Source organism: Ochotona curzoniae, unplaced genomic scaffold (assembly GCF_017591425.1).
Source record: "Ochotona curzoniae isolate NIBS_2020 unplaced genomic scaffold, NIBS_Ocur_1.0 contig_3432, whole genome shotgun sequence".
NCBI classification, from domain to species: domain Eukaryota; kingdom Metazoa; phylum Chordata; class Mammalia; order Lagomorpha; family Ochotonidae; genus Ochotona; species Ochotona curzoniae.
In genome coordinates this window covers 11,891,820-11,912,316 of record NW_024465859.1, presented here as the reverse complement: position 1 = coordinate 11,912,316, position 20,497 = coordinate 11,891,820, and the positions used below count along the sequence as shown (strand labels likewise).

The following is a 20,497-nucleotide window of genomic DNA, read 5'->3' as shown; positions in this document are numbered from 1 at the left end:
CCAAATCTCTTGAGCCTCGTTTCCTTGTGTGTATGCTGGAGACAAAGTGGGGGCCTGCATGACAAGAGCCATGGTCGACTAAGCACCCACTATGTGCTAGGCACTCCACACATGGGTGCTTATTGACACACGCCATCAAGGACGAGGTGCTCCTCGTGGCTCCCTTTCTCAGACAGGCAAGTCCCAGAGCACCCCAGCAACCAGCCAAGGCCACCCAGCCAGTGTTCCCCATAACTGCCGCAGCACACCATCAGCATCCAGGGAAGCAAGGCAGCCACAGCCCTATTCATCCACAGAGCAGGGTCCCTGGAAATACCCCTGCAGGTCCCCTTTCTCTGCGAGTTGTGGGTGCAAGGCTGAGAGGGGCCTGACACTGAGCGGGAGGATGATCTGCAGGCCTTGGGCCCAACTGTTTGTACTTTGGGGAGAAAGCCTTGTGGTGTCAGGAGCTAGCTGGGGAGGTGATAGAGCCAGCTTGCTCACTGCCTGGGCAAGGTCCCAAGGGTGCTGAGCTCAGCCTGGTTCCCCAAGCACAGGTGCCCGGGATAAGAGGACCAGGAGCCTTCTATGGTCCTACTGCCCTGGGCTGGGCCATGTGGCCCTCAGGTTGTAGTGTGGTGTGGCATGGCCCAGGCCCATGGGCTGGGCAGGCCTACAGCAGGCTCTCCCTCTGCAGTCACCATAACATCTTACAGGGTCCCCTGGCCTTCTCCTTGGAGGACCCCAGGCCGATGGCCAAGCTTGCCGAGGAGGGCCCACATGTGCGTATGTTTAGCTATCTAATGATTTGGAAACCACACTCTGTGGCACAAATAAATTGGTAGCAAAGGTATTTTTCCATGAGTCATTGCAAGTGAGTATTAGACCCGTAGAAAATTGGAACCACTGCTAGGAAAAAAATACAGCAGTTTCAAAAAGCCGACACTCAAAGGACACCCTAAAAATACTTGGGCACGCAGACTGTCCTGGCGGCTTCCCAACAGCTCAGGCAGACACGGTTAGCACTGATGAGACATAGGACACCCCAGGAAAGCCCGGCCAGCCCTGCCCTGCAGACAGTGGGGCTCCCAAGGCATCTGGGGATCCCCAGTGTCCTTGGCAGAACTGGGGGAAAGCTCACCTGGTACAAAAAGGCTGCATCTTTCTTTCTCCCTGTCTTGTTCACTTGAAACCCTCTTCCTGTGTCCCAGCTCAGGACACCGGGCTCAAGCCAGCCAGAATCACATGAAACCTCTGATTTCAGTTGCAATTGTGGATGTCTGGCCCAGAGCCTTGTCTCGGGGGCTTTGCCCACCTAGGGCCCGGGAGCACAGCGTGACGGATGGGCTTGGCAGGCTGCACGGCCCGGATGTTGTTAAGTTTCTGGTGACAGTCTCTCATGCCTCACACTGCTCAGGATGGCCCAGGCTCCCTCTGTAAGGGAGCTACTGTGGGCTTGGTAGGGATCCTGTGGGAGTTCATGGTGTCAAGGGAGCCACTGTGCAGGAACGGGGAGACCACGTGCTGTGCCTCCCTCCAGTACCCGCAGGAAGCCTGCGTCTGCCTCAGGCTCCTCCCTTGTAAAATGGGGCCAAGTGACTCTGTCCAGGGGCATGAAGGGAGCTGACACCACACCCCTTCTCAAAGTCTTTCTTGCGTGTGACCAGCCCTTGCACCACCCATATGGCTACATTGGAAAAAATAGGAAAAAAAGACATATGGTTCATTTCCGAAATGGCTACAGTGGTCGAAACTGGGCCTGTCTGAAGCCAGAAGCCAGGAGTCTCCTTCAGGTGTCCCATGTGGGTTCAGGAGCCCGAACACTTGGGCCGCTGCCACCATCTCCTGCTCGCCGGCAGCTTCATCTCACAGGCCATGGGCCAGCACAAGGCAGAGCCTGAAGCCCAGGATGAGTCCCTGCTGCTGTCCCGGGGGGTGGGGGGGGGGGGAAGACCAGGGAGCCTCCTCACCTGAGATCTGGAGACCTAACCAGCAGGGTGCTGACTGCAGTCCCCCTCCCCCTCCCCGCCGGCATCCACAGAGGCTGAGGCTGGGTTAGCAGGACAGCGTCCTGGGCCTCTGCGGAACAAGGAAGAAGGCCACACAGATATGCAGGAGGGGTGGGAGGCCTGCCAGCCCACAGCTAACTGCTGGCAGAAGCGTCTTCAGGCAGAGAGGAGGTGGCTGTGCAGACAGGTGCACGGGGCTGGAATAGATGGGGAGCCAGCTCTCTGCAGAGACCTCCAAGTCATGGCCATGCCATGGGACTGGCGGTGATGACTAACCACTCGGCTGCAAGCCAGCCTGTTAGCTCTTAGCATCAGGCCCTGGACACTGGAGCTGCTCCCCCAGCCCTGCCTGGTGACACTTGTGATGGGAGGTACACTCAGAAGACTTGGGGTCTGCTGGCATCCGGGACTCTTCACTGGGAGGCTGCAGTTTGGGAAGAGGCCTAGAAACTTCTGATGCCTTAGCTAGTGAGGAGAACCCTGTCATGAGCAGGGGTGTTGGTCTCCCCAGCAGCCACTTCCTGTGGTGGCTGAGGAGTGTGGACAGCTAGCTCCCAGCAGAGCTAAGTATGGACAGTGTTCTTGGGGGGTAGGCTCAGGGAGCAGGGCCTATGTGGCAAGAGGAAATGAGGTGCCCAGGAGGGACCAGTGAGGGCAAGCAGCAGTGGCCTGCGCGGTGCAAACTGCAGCTGTGGAGACACGCCACACCTGAGCACCCACCCAGGGAGGCCCCTGTCCCCAGGGAGCCAGTTGTTTGTGACTGACTGGGTTTTGTTCCTCTAATACACACACACCCCACTTACTGTCTCAGTATCTAAGGATGAGTCAGGAAGGACCGTGGGGGCTGTGGTATCAGTGATAAAGCTGTTCTGTACTAACCTGACTACACTGGATATAACCTCTGCCCTGTGACTTGTGACAGTAATGCATCAGCTAACGTCATGACTACAACCACCGGCCTAAGTGCAGCCCGCCCTACTAGTGCCAGCCAGTTGCCGTATTAGAGCACTTTAAAGGCTTTACCCATTCCCTAATGCTTCTGCCTATACTTCTGTCATTCTGGCAAGATGTGATATGAGAGGATTACGAAGAGCAAGGTCTGAGACGGAATGGGGCTAATGAAAGCCAGACAGAGAAGCTTACAAAGCAGACAACAGCAAGCGGTGTCAGAGGGAGCCGGGTGGCCTCTGGGTGGGCCCTTGGGAGCTCCTTGCCACGTGGATGACCTTAGGATGTTACTTAGCCCCGATCCCTTCTCAGCGTGGGAGTGACCTCACGGGTGCCGTGCACGTGGGCTGTCACACTGAGGACAGCACATGCGCGCAGCTGTGTTGGGTTTCTTCCCACGTGGGAGGGTCTCTGGCAGGGGTGGAGTGAGTGGGGCGTGGGTGTGAGCCCCCCTAGGATTTCTGCTGGACTTTGAAGAGCAGCCACATAAGACCGAGCCAGGTAGGTGGCATGAGCAGAAGTCACCTCAGGACTTCTGTCCTTCCAAGGTGCCTGTTTGGGGATGGGAATGGACCCACACTTTGAAAACAAAGGCACTCAGTGTTCTGCTGGTTAGCTAGGTAACAGCTTTGGGGTCAGGCTCCAGCTGGTGGTTCCCTAGTGTATCAAGGAAGGTGCGAGGGTCAAGTCCCGCCCCTCCTCCTCTGACTGTGGCCTAACAGCTCAAGGTCATCTCCCCAAGCCTCAGTCTTCAGGGCAGGCAGTGTGGAGAGCGGGACCCAAGCCTCCTTGCTCCGGTAGCTTTCCCCCATCCCAGGGGCTGCCAGAGGGAGCCCAGGCACAGAGGCACCCCCATCGCCTTGTCCTCACACAAGCACTTGGCATCCATGCAAAGCGCCCACCCCCAGACTGTGTGTCTCCTTGGAGCAGGCTCGTTTATCTTTTGCTCAGTTTGCGAAAATATTTTCTTATCGAATAATAGGGATGATGACAGTGGGGGCTTTATCCTGACTGACTTGTGATTCCCTTAAATACCACTTCAAGAAGATTTGCAATGTTAAGCTCTTTTCTCTCTCCCTCTCTCCCTTCTTGTGCATTAAATTTCCATCTGTTTACCCAAAATGACAGTCAGTGCAGGCAGGACAGCTCCTGGGTGCATGAAGCACTCGCTCGCCTGATTCCCCAGGCTGTAAGGTGACTTGTTGAAATGGGCCGGGAACACAGGGAGCTGTCCATTCCCCCGGCCCCTGCCTGACACAGAACAAGCACTCCCTGAAAGTGGCTGCCATTAGTCGATGGAATTGCCATCACTTAAAATCTTTGGAGAGATTGGGTGACTAAGTCAGGTTAAACACATTTGGGAGGTAGTTCCCAAAACAGCAGTGATTCAAACATCACACATACCAGGCCCAGCGCAATAGCCTGGTGGCCAAAGTCCTCACCTTACACACGCTGGGTCAATATATGGGCGCTGGTTCTAATCCTGGCAGCCCTATTGCCCATCCAGCTCCTTGCTTGTGGTCTGGGAAAGCAGTTGATGACGGCCCAAAGCCTTGGGACCCTGCACCCATGTGGGAGAGCTGGAGGAAGTTCCTGGCTCTGGGCTTCAGATTGGCTCAGCTCCAGCCGTTGTGGCCACTTGGGGAGCGAATGAACAGATGAAAGATCTCTGTTTTTCCTCCTCTCTGTATATCTGACTTTTACAAAAAATAAATAAATCTTAAAAAAAAAAATACACACCTACCTCAAATGCTGCCCACTCCTCTCAATCACACCTCCATCCTTCAGCTGCTGTCTGTAGTCCCAAGCAAGTGAGGGACAGAAAGAATCAGGTAAACCAGATGTCACAAATGACTTAGACTAGGGCTGACTTGAACAGAGGCATTGGCCAACCAACACCCAAGGATGTCAGAGAACCCTCCACCCGATCCCATGCCCCCTGCAGGTGTCTGTCACTGCCCACAGCCACTGGCCTGCTGGACTTGGTGCTATTTGCCCACCATGGACTGCCGTTGCACCTGGAGTGGCGCAGTCTGATTTCTTTCGCACCAGTTGGAGACCTGGGGATCGGCAGTGTATGAAGCACCTGCAGCCCATTGCTCTCTGACAGGTTCATGGTAGCTCATGGAGGAAGCTGTGATCCCTCCCACTTGCAGATGAACAGACTGAGGTCCTGAGAGGGCGTGCGCTGTGCCTGAGGTCCCAGCAGGCAGGAGCCTGGGGAGGGAGGCCCAAGGGATGCAGTACTATGAGTTCAAAAGTCTACCTGGGCAAAACGCTTCCCTTCCCCAGGAAAGGGAGAGTGGGCCCAGTGGCCCTTGGGCAGCTTGAACCCAGCTCCAGGGGAAGAGGAAGGGCCTCTGAGGGTGAGCATCTGCCCAGCCTCCAAGAAAGAACAAGCCAGGGCTGGGGCATACAAAGGAAGCTGGACAGGGGAATAGAGGCAAACAGGGCCCGTTGCCCCCAGGGGCTACTGTTGGCCGAGACTTCCTGTCTTATTGTTGTACCACTGGCTGGCTGGTGGGGGATAGTTGCAGGGAGGGGAGGGAGGTGCCTGGAGTGTTTGTATAACACAGGCAGGCTACAACAATCGCCTTTGTCCTAGGTGTGATGTTCTGTGCAGCTCCACAGGGAATTGGCCACGCTCTGCCCACTGAGGGATTTCCAAGGCTGAGTTGGAAGCTGTTCAGCCCCTGAAGCCAGGCAGGATGGAAGCTGGGCCGACTCTACACCCAGGGTCAGCCCTTCCGATCCTGCCCCTCCTTCACAGCTTTCAAGTGGTTTGGGAAGGAAGAAGGCCCTTGGAACTGTTTAAGCCTAGGGTGCACCCCTTTAGGCTGTGGGTCCAGCCTCCTGTCCCTGGTCAATTTCTAGGGCTCTGAGGCAGCTATGAGTGTGCCAAAGATGGAGCCCTTGGCTGAGGTTGTCGGCGCCGATGGCGAGCTGCTTCTCTCTCGTACCAGGAGCTCTGAGCATCTCTTAAATCAGCCCCGGTGTGTTCACTGATGTGCTTACTTGCAGCAGGTGCCCTTGGAGGGAATTGTGCCTGAGCAGGTTGGAGGCCCTGGGCTGCTTTGTGGTGATTGAGTGTGTGGTCTCTGATTAGAAGCAGAGGTCCCAAGCACCAACAGGACAGCGAGTGGTGGCCACACAGCAGCAGGCATGGCTGAGGTGCGTCCAGGGGAGTCACACCCCAGGCTGCTGCTGGGAGGCAGCTTCACAGTACCATCTTGGTGTGTGGGAAGCGAGCCTGCTGGACCAGCTGCCCGTCCTTTGGGCAGCCACACACTGGAGTGCTGTGGCCTGGGAAATGGGGCAGACACAGTGGACCTGACAATGCCAGGGCGCACCCCACTTCACCCCACTTTGTGGGAAGGGTGGGGTGGAGGTGTGTGAGCAGTCTGCCCTGGAATCCAGATCATTTCACCAGTGAAAGATGCTATCCTGGAGTCAGGTGCAGTTGCCAAGGATGGGAGTGGTGGGACTATACCACACTCCCTCCACCCAGGATGCGAGTCCTCCCCAGAAGTGGGGGTCCAGAAGGTAGATAACACACACACACACACATGCTGATTACAAATGGGGTCCATGCTGTGTATGCAGTGGGATGCAGTGCCAGCAGGGAGAGTGAAGCCCTACTTCAAGGTGGGCAGGGTGGTGTGAGCCAGGTGCTGTGGTGACCATATGTTATAGTTCTTCAGGCACCAACCTGGTTGTCCCGGTGCCGTGGGCAACGGCACTTCTGTTCCCTCCCAAAAGCGGTCCAGCCTGGGAGCAGGTGGTCATGGAGCCTACTCCTTCTCACCACGAAGGTGCAGGACGTAGGCCATAGACTGAGCTGAGCTGGGCGGGGGGGGCATGAACACTGTTCACATGCCAGCTCAGCCCCTCACTAGGGTGCGCAGGAGGCAGGCAAGGGACTTCCTGTTCATACCTGTGTGGCTGGGAAAGCTATAGAGCCTGATTTATGAGCAAGGAGAAGTACAGTATCCCCTAATCCAAAAAAAAGTTTCAAAAATGCTCTGCTGTCTGCCACTTGGGGAGTCCCGATGTGACACCCAACTATAGGCCACATTCTGATAAAAAAGAAGGCATAGTTTAAGATTTTGAAGCATCTTGGCTTTCAGATTAGGGACACTCTGCCAGCCAAGTGCTTGCAGGTGTCCCCAAGTCCAAAACAACTCCAGGATCTGAGGCCCGCCTTCCCAAGCATTAGTGGTAAACGGTTTTCACCCTGTGTGAGGGTTGGATAAAACACAGGTGGAAGGGACTGGAGAGTACGTGTTGTCTAGGGGACATTCTCCCGCTGGCCCTGGGTTCCCCAGGCTGCACACAGCAGCCCTCCCAGCTCCCCGCTCACATCTGGCTCCACTGAGCCTGGCCGTGGGCCCAGACAGGGAGGCACTCCTGTCCTGATGCCCCTGTGCGGGTCCAGGCCGGCTCCATCTCATACCTTTCTCTCTGTAGCACGTGAAGCTAACAAGCAAAGTGCATTTTCCACACAGCAAAGTCCGAAGCATCACCCCTAGCAGGATCCTGTGAGCACCCCACAGCCCGGCTCAAACGGGACAGGACAGGCCTGGGGGTCCAGAGAGAGAAATGGAACCCGCCTCTGCCTCCAAGTGGAGCCAAACCATTCTGGTTTACCAAGCAATTTCTAGAAAAATAATTAGTCCAGGATGTGAGCTGGACTAGAATCGCTTCCTTTGTGCCGACAGTGGAAGCCGCCTTCAGGGGCACAATGTTGGTTTTATTCTACGTGGATGTTTTGGCTTGGTTTGAGGCCACGGTGGCTCTGCGGAAATCTCAAGGAAACCTGGCAGGGGCCTGAGCCGCCCGCACCACAGAGCCAACCGTGACCTTTCCCAGAGAGGCCTCTGTCTGTGGAGCCCGGGTGGGAGCAGCTTGGCATTTCAGCAGATTCCTAGCTGTAGCACTTGCCGCCCTCAGCCCCCGCCTGGTCTGTGTGTTTCTGCATAGGATGAATTCAGGACCAGCCCTGGCTAGGGGGTGGGGTATGTAGACATGAGCATGGGCAGAATCACGGCCAGCCCCTCCCTGGACCTCTGTCCTGTCATTTCTAGACTCCAGGGAAGGGGTGTGGAGTTTAGAGAGTGATGGGGAAAATCTTACTACAGAGCAGGCCTGAGGCTGCCCGGGCTTTCTCCCCAAAGCCCCCCAGCCCTATGGGCCAGGCCTGCACTCTGTCACATGTGTGGATACACGGAGGTGTACCCCAGAACTTCTGCCTGCCAGGCTGAGGTTGGGAGCGTAAAGCTTTCTCATGCCTGGGACTCAGGGTCCCACAGCCTCTGGTTACAGACCTGTGTCCCACTTGCCAACCTGAGCCTCACTCCAGGCTCCTGCCCTCCTAGAGGAAGAACAGAGCCTGCTTTGAGCTGGAAATTGGAGGCGTTTCCTGTTCCGTGTTGTCGAGACGCTACTTCTGGGTCTGTAATCCCAATAAATCATAGGCTTGCTGAGTGGGGCAGGGTTTGTGTTTTGTTTTCTCCCTCCACCTCTTCCCCCCTCACTTAAGCTTTAGGGACCTCTTATCTTAAAGCTGAGGCCACAAGTTTATGCTCCAGTTTTGAAAGGAGAGAAGATGGCTTTGGTAAGCCTACTTCTGTCCAGGGGCCTCGTGAAACCCATGACCCGACATCATCAACTTCATCTATGTGATGCAAAAGAAACGGAGGCCGTCCCTCCTCCGGCAACGCAAGGTCCCTGCCTCCTTGCAGCCCAGTGTCCTTGGGGCATCTCCTGATTGCTGTCCCCTTGGTATGAATGGCACTTTCTGCCCCCAAGGACAAGACGTGCCCAGAGAGTTGCTGCCCCTTTGCTTATGTGCATGTTGCCATTCAGGCCCAGCACAGACCTCACCCGGAGCGTGCTGGGGTGGCAGGTCTCCCACTCGGCCTGCCAGCAGCACGCATGCCCCTGACCCATTGCCTCCCGGTCTCCCTGCTCCCCTGTGTGAGTCTCTTTGCCTTCCAGGCCAAGAGCCTGCCCTGCCAGCGAAGTTTCCAGCTCCCACTCGACATAGTGGTGGCGTTTGTTTGCTCTGTTTTATGAGCTGGGCTGGGAGGAGGTGGTGGGCAGCGCGCTGGCAGGCTGCTGCGAGCTAGGCATGTTTATCCTTGCTGTGGGGGGAGGCTGGGAGCCTGCTGCTCTCCAAGAAGGCTGCAGCAGAGGCATGGGACCAGACCCCTACAGCCTTTTCTGCCCTTGCTGTTTTCTCTATCAACAGATATTACACTTAGTAATAACCATTTATGTTTGTGGAGAACTCTTAAGTCCTTGAAAATGTGCTTCCCACTGTCTTGAGAAGTGGTCCCACACTTTCCACCCATTTTGCTGGTGAAGCGCATGAGGCTGGGACAGGTAGGGCAGCTTGCACAGACTCAACTGGATGGCAACACAGGCCAGCTGTCCTGTGCACTTGGTCACTGTGTCGCAGCTGCAGCTGCTGTTACATGGAGTCTGTAAGATGCAAGTGGAGTCTTATGGAGGAAAACCTTGCCCGCTTGTGTAGTAGAACAGCAGGACCAGGGAGGGTCCCAGAGCTGGTTTGGTTGCAAGGAAGAAATGAGGACTTTCTCCCAGGGAGAATGCTGCAGGGAAGGGGTCCGGGATCCTCAGGGCCAGGAACGTATGAGCAAACCACTCATCGCCAGGCTGGGCAGTGCTGGGGTGCCTGCCCACCAGCCCCCGAGCACTGCTGTCCTGGTTGGAGGCACAGGTCCTCCCAGGTCCCCTGGGGTCCCAGTGACTCACTTCAGGAGCCCAGGGCAGCCAGGCCACTTTCCCAATGAGATGGAGTTTGCCTTTGCACTCTCATTTTCTTGCGAGTATCTGGGGATATTTCCCAAAGGCCACGTGACGTGAACGTGTCATCACCGTGGCACTGCCTGGGATGTGAGCATGCATATTCATGTGCTCAGACGTTTTCCCAGTTTGCATTCCCAATGCGATCAATATCAATGGAGAAACCATACACACAAAGCTCACTGAGGTCCTTGGTAACTTTGAAGCTTACCAAAAAGGGGTCTTGGTAGCAGAGAAGTGCTCTTCTGAGCTTTCAGAGTCAGCCAAAGAGAAATTCAACCAGCAGAGGGGCTGGATGGATGGGGTGTTCTCAGCCAAGACCTGTCCCTGCTCCACCCCCGGTCTGGCGCAGCAAATGGCTGCATCATGGCATGGCAGTGGATGTACAGGCAAGGAGCAGGGTTCACTGCTTCCTTGGGAGTCAGCGGAGCAGCGAGCTCCCAGGGACAGCACAGACATCCGTCACTCCTCAGGGGCCCTTGACCCTGGAGTTGGAGTCACGGCCCTTGCAGATGGGAGTTTTATAGGGATTTTCCAAAATGTAACACCAGCCAGCTCTTCTCAGCATGCCCACTGGGTGAGGTGACATGGCCAGAAAGGAAATCGCAGCCAAGGCCCACAGCATGTGGGGGGGTGGGGGCATGACCGAGTCCAGAATTGCTTCTCATTTGGCTTTCCTACAAAACCCTGGCCAGGGAGAGAGGCCTGAGGGGGTTCCTCCAGGGCTGCATGGCCGGGGGTACAGCCACGTACCCCAGAGAGGACGGAGGCTGCAGGGTTGTGTGTGTGTTGAGAGCAGTAATCGCTGCTTAACTCAGCAGTCAGAAGCAACTTGAGGTGTTCCGCATGGAAAGGGATTTAAGCAGGGAGTTATAGGCACACTAACAGAAAGTTGGACTTCAAGGAGCAGTGCTAGACTGGGCTTTTAGGGGTGACCCGAGGATGGCACAGGACTTGGCCAGCCTGCCCACATCCCTGCCCGGGCTAGCTGCCCCACACCTCTGCCCAGGTCAGCCACCTCACACCCCTGCCCAGGACAGCTATCCCAAACACCTGTGCAGACAGCCCCGCAGCGGTGGGCTGGAGCAGACCCTCCGGGCTGTGACTCAGGGTAGAAGGTGGAGTCAGGAAGTGATTGTTGTTGCCTTCACCAACACCCTCCTGGCCCTGAAGGCCCAGGGGAGGGGGTCCCTGGACACAGGAACGTGCTGCGGATGGATAACAGGACAAGGGGCACTGAGCTGGCCTCTGCTTCATATTCAGTTCTGTTTATGCTTGTGGTTTTTTTCCCTAAGATTTTACCTATTTCTTTGAAAGGCAGAGTTGGAGAAAGAGAATGACTTTCCATCCAGAGAGGTTCACTCCCCATATAACCACAGTAGCTCGAGCTGGGCCAGGTTGAAGTCAGGAGCTTCTTCCAGGTCTCCCGCATGGAGTAGCTGGGGCCCAACCACGTGGGCCATCTCCTGCCACTTTCCCAGGCACATCAGCAGGGAGCTGGATGGAAAGTGGGAGAGCCTGGGTTGAACCAGCATCCCATGCGACAGGCAGTGGCTTAGCTGGCTGTGCCACAGCACCAGCCCCTTTCACATCTTACTGGAGGAGCTGAATTTGTGTCCAGAAACCCCCAGCTGCAGAAAATTCTGGGAAATGTAGTTTCACTCTTGTGTGTCTCCCGCTAATCTAGCAGCATGAAGGGTGAGTGAGCTGACACCCAGCAGGCCACCAGGTTAGCAAGATACACTTTGTCGCGTGTTAGGTATGAGGCAGGTAACAAAGATGTCGTCTAATTGGACTTCCTGATTTCCCAGATTCCCTGCTGGATTCCCCCAGTGCACTGGAAGACGCCAGCTTAGAGGTTTAGCAGCCACGCTTGGCACCCGGTGTTGGCTTTCGGCCACAGTGTGGAAGAGTGATCGGCAAGCTCATGAGTTCCCTTCTATCCCCACTTCAATCTTTAAAGGTTTAAGTAGAGCTTGCATGTGGGTCAGAAATGACACACAGTTTCCCCGTGTCTGCCTCCTAGCCTGGTCATGTAAGAATTCAACACTTAAAATACTGGTTGGGTGGGGGGGACTTTAACCCAAAGAATACCAGTTCACAAATGAGTTCTTGTTCCTTCCTGGACTACCCAGATTTCCCCTAGAAAGCCCTGGTTCCCCACGTTCGTGAGTCGGCCCCACGCCTGTGAAAAATCAGTCTTTTCTGGACAGAAAAATGACAGGGTCACACCACAGGGTACTAGTGTGTGTGTGCAGTCATTGGCAAACGCTGAGCAGGAACTCTACCTTGTCAGGCCCCAGGCTGGGCCCGCTTTTGAAGATGGGAGTATTGCTCTTGATTGCTTTGGAGAGAGGGGATCAAGAAGGCTCTGGAAGGAGCCAGCCGTGGATCTGAGCTTCACCGGGATGAATAAGGTCTCGGCAGGCCATGGGGAGGGCTAGGTACTCTCCCTGGAGGAGATGGGAGCAGGCAGAATGGACTTGAAGCATGTGTGCTGGCCACCTGACATGTTCTGGTACCCAGAGGGTGCCAGGGCCGGGGGAGGTAGGAGTGAGATTCGGGGCACCCTCGAAGCCAATGCTGGCAAGCCTCCTCCAGCCTGTGGCGCCCTCACAGTCACCCCGACACTCAGGGTAGGTAGCTACAGTGACAGAATGTCCAAGTCGCCCTCTGCCTCAGCTGCCCTGGCTGATTGGGTGTCCTGTTGGTGTTGTCCATAGAAGCTGCTTTGGCCCCTCCAGGTCAGAAATACATCCCTGGGGAGATGGCCTGAGCTGCAGGAGGCAGAGATGAGTGCGGGGATGGGCTCCAGCCATGGCCCGCAGGCCTCTCCCGGCGTCTGGGTCCTGGTTGGCGGTCTTCGCTGCCTGTCAAGGGGCCAGCCGGGCCATGCCCAGTGCTCCAAGTGAGTGGGGTGTGTCTGAGCGCCTGGCCGCCTGCCCCTGGCCTGCTGCCCGTTCCCTGGCTGGCTTTAAAAGGCAGGCCAGAGGGTGGCAAGGCTGAGAGGCGGGGCCGCCGGCTGGAGCTGGTAGGCTGTGGAGAGAACAGCCCTGAGGGGGCCATGTTTGGGGGCTGCCTGTCACTTGGCTTGGGGGAAGCCACAGCAGGCTGGGTGCCCTGTGAGTCAGGAAGCTAAGGGCTGGCCACCCAGCCCTCCATGGCTGTGACAGTCCTTGTACTGCAAAGGGCTCTCCCGAGGAGCTCTTGGCCAAAAACAAGAGAAAGGAGCCCGCTCTCCAGTGCCAGGGGCCCAGCCTCCCTGCAGTCACAGCCGAGTGGGAGGGGCAGGCCCCGGCCAGGGGGAGTGGCAGGATAATGCCCTGGGCACTGGTCATAGTCCATGTGGACTGCGCCCCCTGGTGGCACCTAGGGTTAACAGCCTCCTCCCTCTGTCTAGCTGTCCCTCCTAGCCCAGGGAGTGTGCCTCCCTACGTGCTATGCTGGGGCCCAAAGCTGTGAGGGCCACCTTCCCTTGAGGCCCCAGTGAAAAAGAGTGACTGTCAGTACACACAGACAGCAACCCTTAGAAATAGGGACATGCGTGTCGCAGGTGAATTGGGCTCAGGGTTGCCATCTGAGGCAGCACTGCTGGGCTGGAGCTTCTTTCCTGCACACCCTTCTCCCCTGGAGGGTCTCTGGGCTATGCAGAGGGGGCAGCCCGGAAACCCTGGCTTGAATATGCACAGGGCCCTAATACCGTGAGCCCTGCCTCTGGTGAACCACTGAGTCAGTTCCATTGCTGCCCCGGAAGCTGTGGATGGAGGGACTGGGCTTCAGACGCTGCTGCCACACTTTCCAGCTGCCTCCCCTCCCCTTGTGCCCTTTTTCTCCGACCCCTCCAATCCTCCCTGGGACCTGACTTCCATCTCTGCCCCACAGGCCCTTCATGCTGCTGCCACCGCTGATGGAGTGGATGCGCGTGGCCATCACCTATGCCGAGCACCGCCGCAGCCTCACTGTGGACAGCGGCGACATCCGGCAGGCCGCCCGGCTGCTGCTCCCTGGCCTGGACTGTGAGCCCCGGCAGCTCAAGTATGGAATCAGGAAGGAGGCCCAACAGTCCCTTTCAGCTCCATGCTCCTGGTAGCTGAGGTGGGAAGGGGGTAGTCTGAATCCAAGGCCCACATGAAATGCACACTGCCCCAAGGGCAGCTGCTGCAAGGGCCAGGTCTGTGAACACCGGCCTGCTCTAGGTCTGGGGGCAGGTGCATGCTGGGTCTGGGCAGGAGCCTCACCGTGAAACTCGGTTAACCTAGTGGGGGATGGGGCTCGTCCCAATTCACACCCAGCACCCTACAGCCCCCACGTCTCTGCTCCTCATCTCCTTGCCGGGGTGCCCCTCTTGTCTTACATGAGCCTGCTGTTCTGGAGAGTGTCATTCTGACCTCCCCTTTGCCTCTAAGGGACTTAGTTTGTGGGGGGGGGTGCTATGGGGAGAGGTGTATTTTAAGCCTCTCTCCAAATCCCAGCTGTGGCTTCTTATGTCTCCATCTTGAGATGAACTTGCTACACTTGGATCCAACCACGGTTCCAGGCTGAAGGGGACCAGGGATCGTGTACCCTGTGTGGCCATCGAGTGAGCTGTACCCTGCCTCGATCAGGTTGTGTTGATGGCTCATGTGGCTCCCAGGCCGCTTTCTGCCTTCCCCAGAACTCCCTGGGCCTCAGCAGGAAGCCTGGAGGAGGCGGGGAGAGCCAAAGACACTAGAACTTGGCTGTCTTTACTGTCCCACGGGCCGAAGTGCAGTGTGCTCCAGGCAGACGATACTGAGCCAAGTGAGGCAGCACAAGCCCAGGCTGGAACCTTCCTCCTGGGGGAAGTCCCTTGGCAGTTGATTCAGCTGGGACTTGGCTTCCTGGCGCATCTGGCAGCTGCTGAGAGCTGAGGACAGCCCTTGTCTTGCTCATATTCATGGAAACATGGAAGGACTATGTGACAGAGCACGGCTGGGACAGCCGCAGCTGAGCTGATTGCAATGTCTGCTGCTGGCCCAGTATCTCCTGCCCCGCTCCCCACAGAGCAGGTGCCCCACTCATACCCACCCTGGTCTCTTCTGGGCAGGCCTGAGTGCTGTTTTAGCTCCTTCCGGAGGCTGGATGCGCGGGCGGCGACCGAGAAGTTCAACCAGGACCTGGGCTTCCGCATGCTCAACTGCGGAAGGACGGATCTGATCAGCCAAGCCATTGAAGCTCTGGGGCCGGACGGCGTGAACACCCTGGACGAACAGGTAATTCCCAGGCGCTTGCAGCGACCCCCTCCCCGCCAGAGTTGCTTTGCTCCATGCTCCCCCTTGTACCAGGAGCCCCACTATTCAGGGTGTGGGTTACCAGTAGGGATTCCCCCCCCCCCCCACGCCCCAGAGGCCCTAGGAAAAGTCTTTCTCATGTGGGTTCTACATCCTGGCAGTGGATGGCTGGAGGCTGTCCCTGAGGGCACAGGCCCAAGGAGCAGGTTGGTATGTGGCTGTTGATTGTAATCACTAGCACCAGCGGGAGAGCAGGGCTGATGCCAGCTGTGTGCCAGGCCCAGAGGAGCCCTGGCCTTCCTGAAGTTAACATTCTGTGATAGTAAGAAACAGAAACAGAGGGGACCAGCGTGGTGACACAGGGGAACAAATGCCTGCCTGGCATACCAGCATCCCATGCAAGCAACGGTTTGAGTCTGGGCTGTTCCACTTTCAATCCAGCTGCCTGCTAATGCACCTGGGCAAGCTGTGGTCCGAGTCCTTGGACCCTGCACCATGCGGGAGACCTGGATGGAGTTTCAGCCGCCCTGTGCTGTCGTCACTGCCATTTGTCCCATGTCATAGATGAGGAAACTGAGATTGAAAGTCACACCAGCCATGGGGAGCAGGGCCAGGAGGTGGCAGAATCCAGCGTCTTGACCATGTGGGACTCCTGTTGGTCCATTTGACACTGTTGTGTGACCAGGATGGGCGCACATGGCCATGCTGCGGGCGAACCCGTGCAGTGGTATGGGGAGAGTGCAGTGACCACATGAGGAAGCTCCAGGTGAACCATGGGCCAGGGAGGGGACAGCAGGGTCCGGGCAGGCTTCCTGCTTGATGGTTCTGGACTGAGCCTGGCAGGAGGGCAGGGCTGCCTTGGACCCGGGTGGGGAAAGCAGCCTAGCAAAGACTGAGCGAGCATGTGATGTGGGGCCCTGCAGACACTGTGCTCCTGGGGGTGTGGGCTTCCTCCTTTTCAGCTCAGGGAGGAAAGCCCACACACTTGAACTTCAGACAGACCTGGGGTTGAGTTCTCCAGGGCAGTCGCTGTGGCTTCCAGTTTCCTCATCGTAGAGATGAGCGATGGCGGTACCTGCTGTGTGGGGCGAAGGTGAGAATGTGCAGCTGTGCCTAGTAGCTGCTCAGGGAGCGACCGTGCAGGTGGTTGTTGATACGGAAAGCGTTACCTAGTGGCCAGAAGGGCAGAGGTGATTCCTGACAGCTGCTCATCACCTCCAGAGGGCACAGGGACAACATGCAAACAAACAAAAAGTCACTTCTCCCGGGGCTCACAGCTTGCTTTAAGTGGGAATTGTGTACAGATGCGTGCAGAGAGAAGGCACAGGTGTCTGTGGAGACAGCCCAGCCAGCTCTGCTCTCAGTGCTCCATCCCATCTGCCCCCTAAACGGGGCGGGTGAGCCTGGGGTCCAAGCAGCCCTCTCGCCCCCCGCAGGAGTGCAAGCCTCTGCATCTCCGGGTGCTGGACAAGGATTGATGAGGGAAGGAGATCTTGTCTACACACAAATCACCTCATAAATAACATTACAGGGCGCTGGCCAAGTGCGTGCTAGGATCCAGCTGCGGAATAAACACAGGGCCGCCTGCCTTTGCTGTTGAAGCCCCCCTGAGGAAGACTCTGAGCCAGGGAGGCAGTCCCACCCCCGCAACCCCCGCCAGAGGAGGATCCCGGCTCAGCTGTCAGGCCACTAGCTGCCCAGTAGCACAAGGTGTTCGAGTTGTGCCCTGCACGCACTCCCAGGGGACACCTTGAAGCAGGAGCCCTGGGGTCTACCAAGTCCCAGGCCTGGCTATTGGGGACCCCTGGGCACTCAGCTCCCTTTGCTTAAGGTGCTGGCTGAGAATGGAGTCAGGAGGTGGGGACCACACACAGATTGCTCAGCACTGTGGGTTCCGCACCCGGGGCCTGGAATGGGAAAATGGCAAAGAGGACACAGCTGTGGCCAGAGCAGCGTTGCTATTTAAAGATTTATTTATTTGAAAGGCAGAATTACACAGAAAGACAACAAAAGAGTTCTTCCATCTGCTGCCTTACTCCCCAGATGGCCACAGTGGTCAGCATTAGGCTGGACCAAGGCCAGGGATTTCTTTCAGGTCTCCCACGTTAGGTGCAGAGGCTCAAACATTCGGGCATCACATGAGTAGGGAGCTGGATTGGAAGCGGAGCAGCCAGGGCACCACCCGGCCCTCGTAGGGGATGCTGGAATCGCAGGTGGAGGCTTGGCCTGCATGCCAACATAGTCATAGTGTGCAGCCAGCACTTTTGAAGGCCACCCTAAGCGATCAACACTGGTCCCACTTTCAAGACAAAGACACTGGGGCACAGCAAGGGACAGCAACTTGCACAGAGTTGACAGCTCTCCCTGGGGCCTTTGCAACCCAGCCTTCTCATGCATCCATCCAGCAGGCTTGGGGAGCTGGGCCTGCAGGAGACCGGTGGCTGTGGGGGCCAGGCTGCACCTGCATGATGGGAGCCAGGCGTCCTAAGTGTCTGTCCTTGCTCCTGCAGGGGATGACCCCTCTGATGTACGCGTGTGCCGCGGGGGATGAAGCCATGGTGCAGATGCTGATTGACGCTGGGGCAAACTTGGATGTCCAGGTGAGCAGGCACTGGGAGCTGCGCCCGACAAAGGTCACCTTCAGAGTCAGTGCAGCCACACCTGCTGGCTGGGATGTCTGGGGCAACTGGCAGCTGCCCCTCTGGGCACTGCAGATGCAGGACACCAGAGATCACTATTAGCAAAGAACATCCATGAAGATGTCCAACAGGGAGTGAGCTGATTAGAGGCCAGCCACGATTCCATCGTGGAACCTCCTGGTTTAGCAGCTGAATCCCTTGTCATCTCTTCCATCCCCACTTTCTTCCAGCTCTGCCAGACCCTGAGGCATCCCCAGCCCAGGATAGACATCAACAGTGGAGCACTGGTCACACACAGTGTTCCAGGCAGATATTGATCGAACTCGGAAGGCATTCACCCATCCCTGCAGGGTGCCTTCCTGGGACAGGTGCCTAAATTGCCCATCATCTGTGGTGTTTTCCAGGTTCCAGGCACCTCTCCCAAGCACCCCTCCGTCCACCCCGACAGCCGGCACTGGACTTCGCTGACGTTTGCCGTGCTGCATGGACACATCTCCGTGGTCCAGGTGAGCACCTGCCAGGTGCAGTATGAATCCTCGGCTTCCAAGCCTCAGCTGCGTCAACAGGTGCCTGGAATGAGACACCCAGTGATATGGCGAGAGACTGGGCCCACCTGCTCAGTTGGGCAGTGCCCCTCCTGAGTGACCTCAAAGGAGAGGTTTATGGGGAGCGTGTGTGTAAGAGTTAGAGAGCAAATCTGAGGTCAGCGTCAGAGCCCCGTCTCGCCCTCCTGGTGTGGCTGTGTGTCTCGGGGCGAGGCGGGGCTCAGGTCACGCCCTCATGATCCACCCACCACAAGGCCAGCTTTAGACCATGATGGGCTTCAGTCTTCCTGATCAGCCTGCTCCCAGGCCAGCAGGAACCCTGCCACACACCACCACCCAGCTCCTGCTAGGCTACCAGTGTCTACAGGACCCACATCCTCCTAGCTGGGAGACCCCGACAGAGTTGCTGGCCTGGATTCATCATTGCCAAGCCCGTCTGGCCCCCATGAGTGGCCCTGGCCCCGCCAGCCAACACACCTGCCTGCTCCCCTAAAGGGCTGAGCATCTTTGACCTGGGCCCGGGCAAGGCCTGCAGGACTGCCGTGGGCTAGTCTGGCCAGGTGCCCAGTTTCATGCTGCCTCCTCGGCTGCCACACTGGCACAGGCTAGTTTCCAGCTGCCATCCAGCCCTGCTCCTGCGCCACAGCGGAGCTGGGAGGTCAGCCTGGACTGCTCTCAGCCTCCTGGCCTAGTCACTTGGTGGGCAGGGACTCCCTAGGCTGCAGGAACAGGGTTTGTGTCCACACTTGGAAAGGCCAGAAGGTCACTCCCTTCAGAGAAGCCGGTCAGGAAGGGTGAGCAGAGCCAGAAGTCAACCTAGGAATGATGCAGCCACCACCCTCACCCCCAGGCTCTGCTAGAACCGCCTGGTATCTGTTAAACCTGCCTCAGCTGTCTCAGACCAAGTCTTGTCCTTGCTGGAATGAGACTGCCTGTTCTCCAGAGCCTTGAGTCCCATTCTGCCCCAGCCCCACCACTAGCCAACAGGGGGCAGTGCTGAGTCCCTCTGAACAACTAGAGTTACAGGGTTCCCCTGATGACATTAGACCCTGTGAAGAGGGTTCTGGGTTCTGTGTGGGAGATCCGATAGGGAATGGTTGACCTCAGAGTTCTCGGCCTATGAGGGCATTCAAATTCCCTGTGATCTCCTTGGCAGCTGGGATATAGTCCTTGGTGAGGTACCAGGAGTCTCCGGGGTTAGGATACAAGCCCCCTCCTGCTCTGTGCATATGACCTCCTGTTAAGAGGCTGTCGGGATCACTCTTGAATCCCACGGTATGTCTTTATAGTTTTTGCTGATGTCTAAAGCAGATGTGAGTCTGCTGCACCCCGGGGTAGGTTGATCCCCAACCATGCCACCAGGCAGACCCCTCTGAGTGCCTCACAGAGGAGGAGCGGGGGGCCTGGGGCACCTTCCCTGGGCCACTCACTCTCCTGTGGCTCATGGTAACACCTGCTGTCTCCAAGAGCCTGAAACTGCTCCCTATCCAACTGGGGTTGATGCTTTGTTCTGCTCATCTGTGTGAGTTCTTAGGAAAGAAAGAATCCAATTAGAACTTAGGTTTGGTCCCCATGGCCACCAGCATGGAACTGTCCAGAAACTTGGAGACTCACAGGTTACCTACAGGCAGAAGTGAGCTTGGAGAGAACTCGGGACCCAGTCTCAGACCACCCCTGACCGCACCATGCTGAGCAGTGTCCCCTTTCCTTGCTTCTGCCTGGCAGCTGCTGCTGGATGCTGGCGCCCATGTGGAGGGCTCGGCTGTGAGCAGCGGGGAAGACAGTTACGCGGAGACGCCCCTGCAGCTTGCCTCGGCGGCTGGTAGGTACCCAGGTGCCCTGCCACCCAGGGGCCTCCAATGTCTGAGAGGTTCTGTCCATGCCTCTCTGCCATTTCACAAGCTGAGTGGGCACCTAGGACCCCTGAAACCTCTCCTTCCAGCCTCCGGGGAAGGGGAGGCTTCCCTTTATCCCATTCACCTATTTCTCCTAGGGAACTACGAGCTGGTCAGCCTGCTGCTGAGCCGCGGCGCCGACCCCCTGCTCAGCATGCTGGAGGCCAACGGCATGGCTTCTTCCCTCCATGAGGAGATGAACTGCTTCAGCCACTCGGCCGCCCATGGCCACAGGTACCTGCCCCTGGGCTTCCTGGGCACACTGAAGCGGCCTCTCCAGGAGCCCACACAGGCAGAACAGCATGGCCCAGAGACCCTGCCAAAACTGGGGCCTGATGGGTCGGCCAGGGAGCTGTGGGTCACGCAACCCCAGGACCCCAAAGGGCTGGGCCAGGACCCCCTGGT

The 20,497-nt window shown here is 57.3% G+C and overlaps 1 protein-coding gene across 1 annotated transcript in view; it reads left to right on the top strand.

Annotated features, from left to right (window-relative positions):
- Positions 1-20,497, top strand: part of ABTB2 (ankyrin repeat and BTB domain containing 2) — a 156,331-nt gene that overhangs the window by 130,111 nt on the left and 5,723 nt on the right. Inside the window, exons 4-9 of the mRNA XM_040980080.1 lie at positions 13,647-13,799; positions 14,830-14,995; positions 17,524-17,613; positions 18,057-18,158; positions 19,923-20,019; positions 20,191-20,326. Coding sequence (XP_040836014.1) covers positions 13,647-13,799; positions 14,830-14,995; positions 17,524-17,613; positions 18,057-18,158; positions 19,923-20,019; positions 20,191-20,326 — 744 coding nt within the window. The remainder of the gene's footprint in view (positions 1-13,646; positions 13,800-14,829; positions 14,996-17,523; positions 17,614-18,056; positions 18,159-19,922; positions 20,020-20,190; positions 20,327-20,497) is intronic.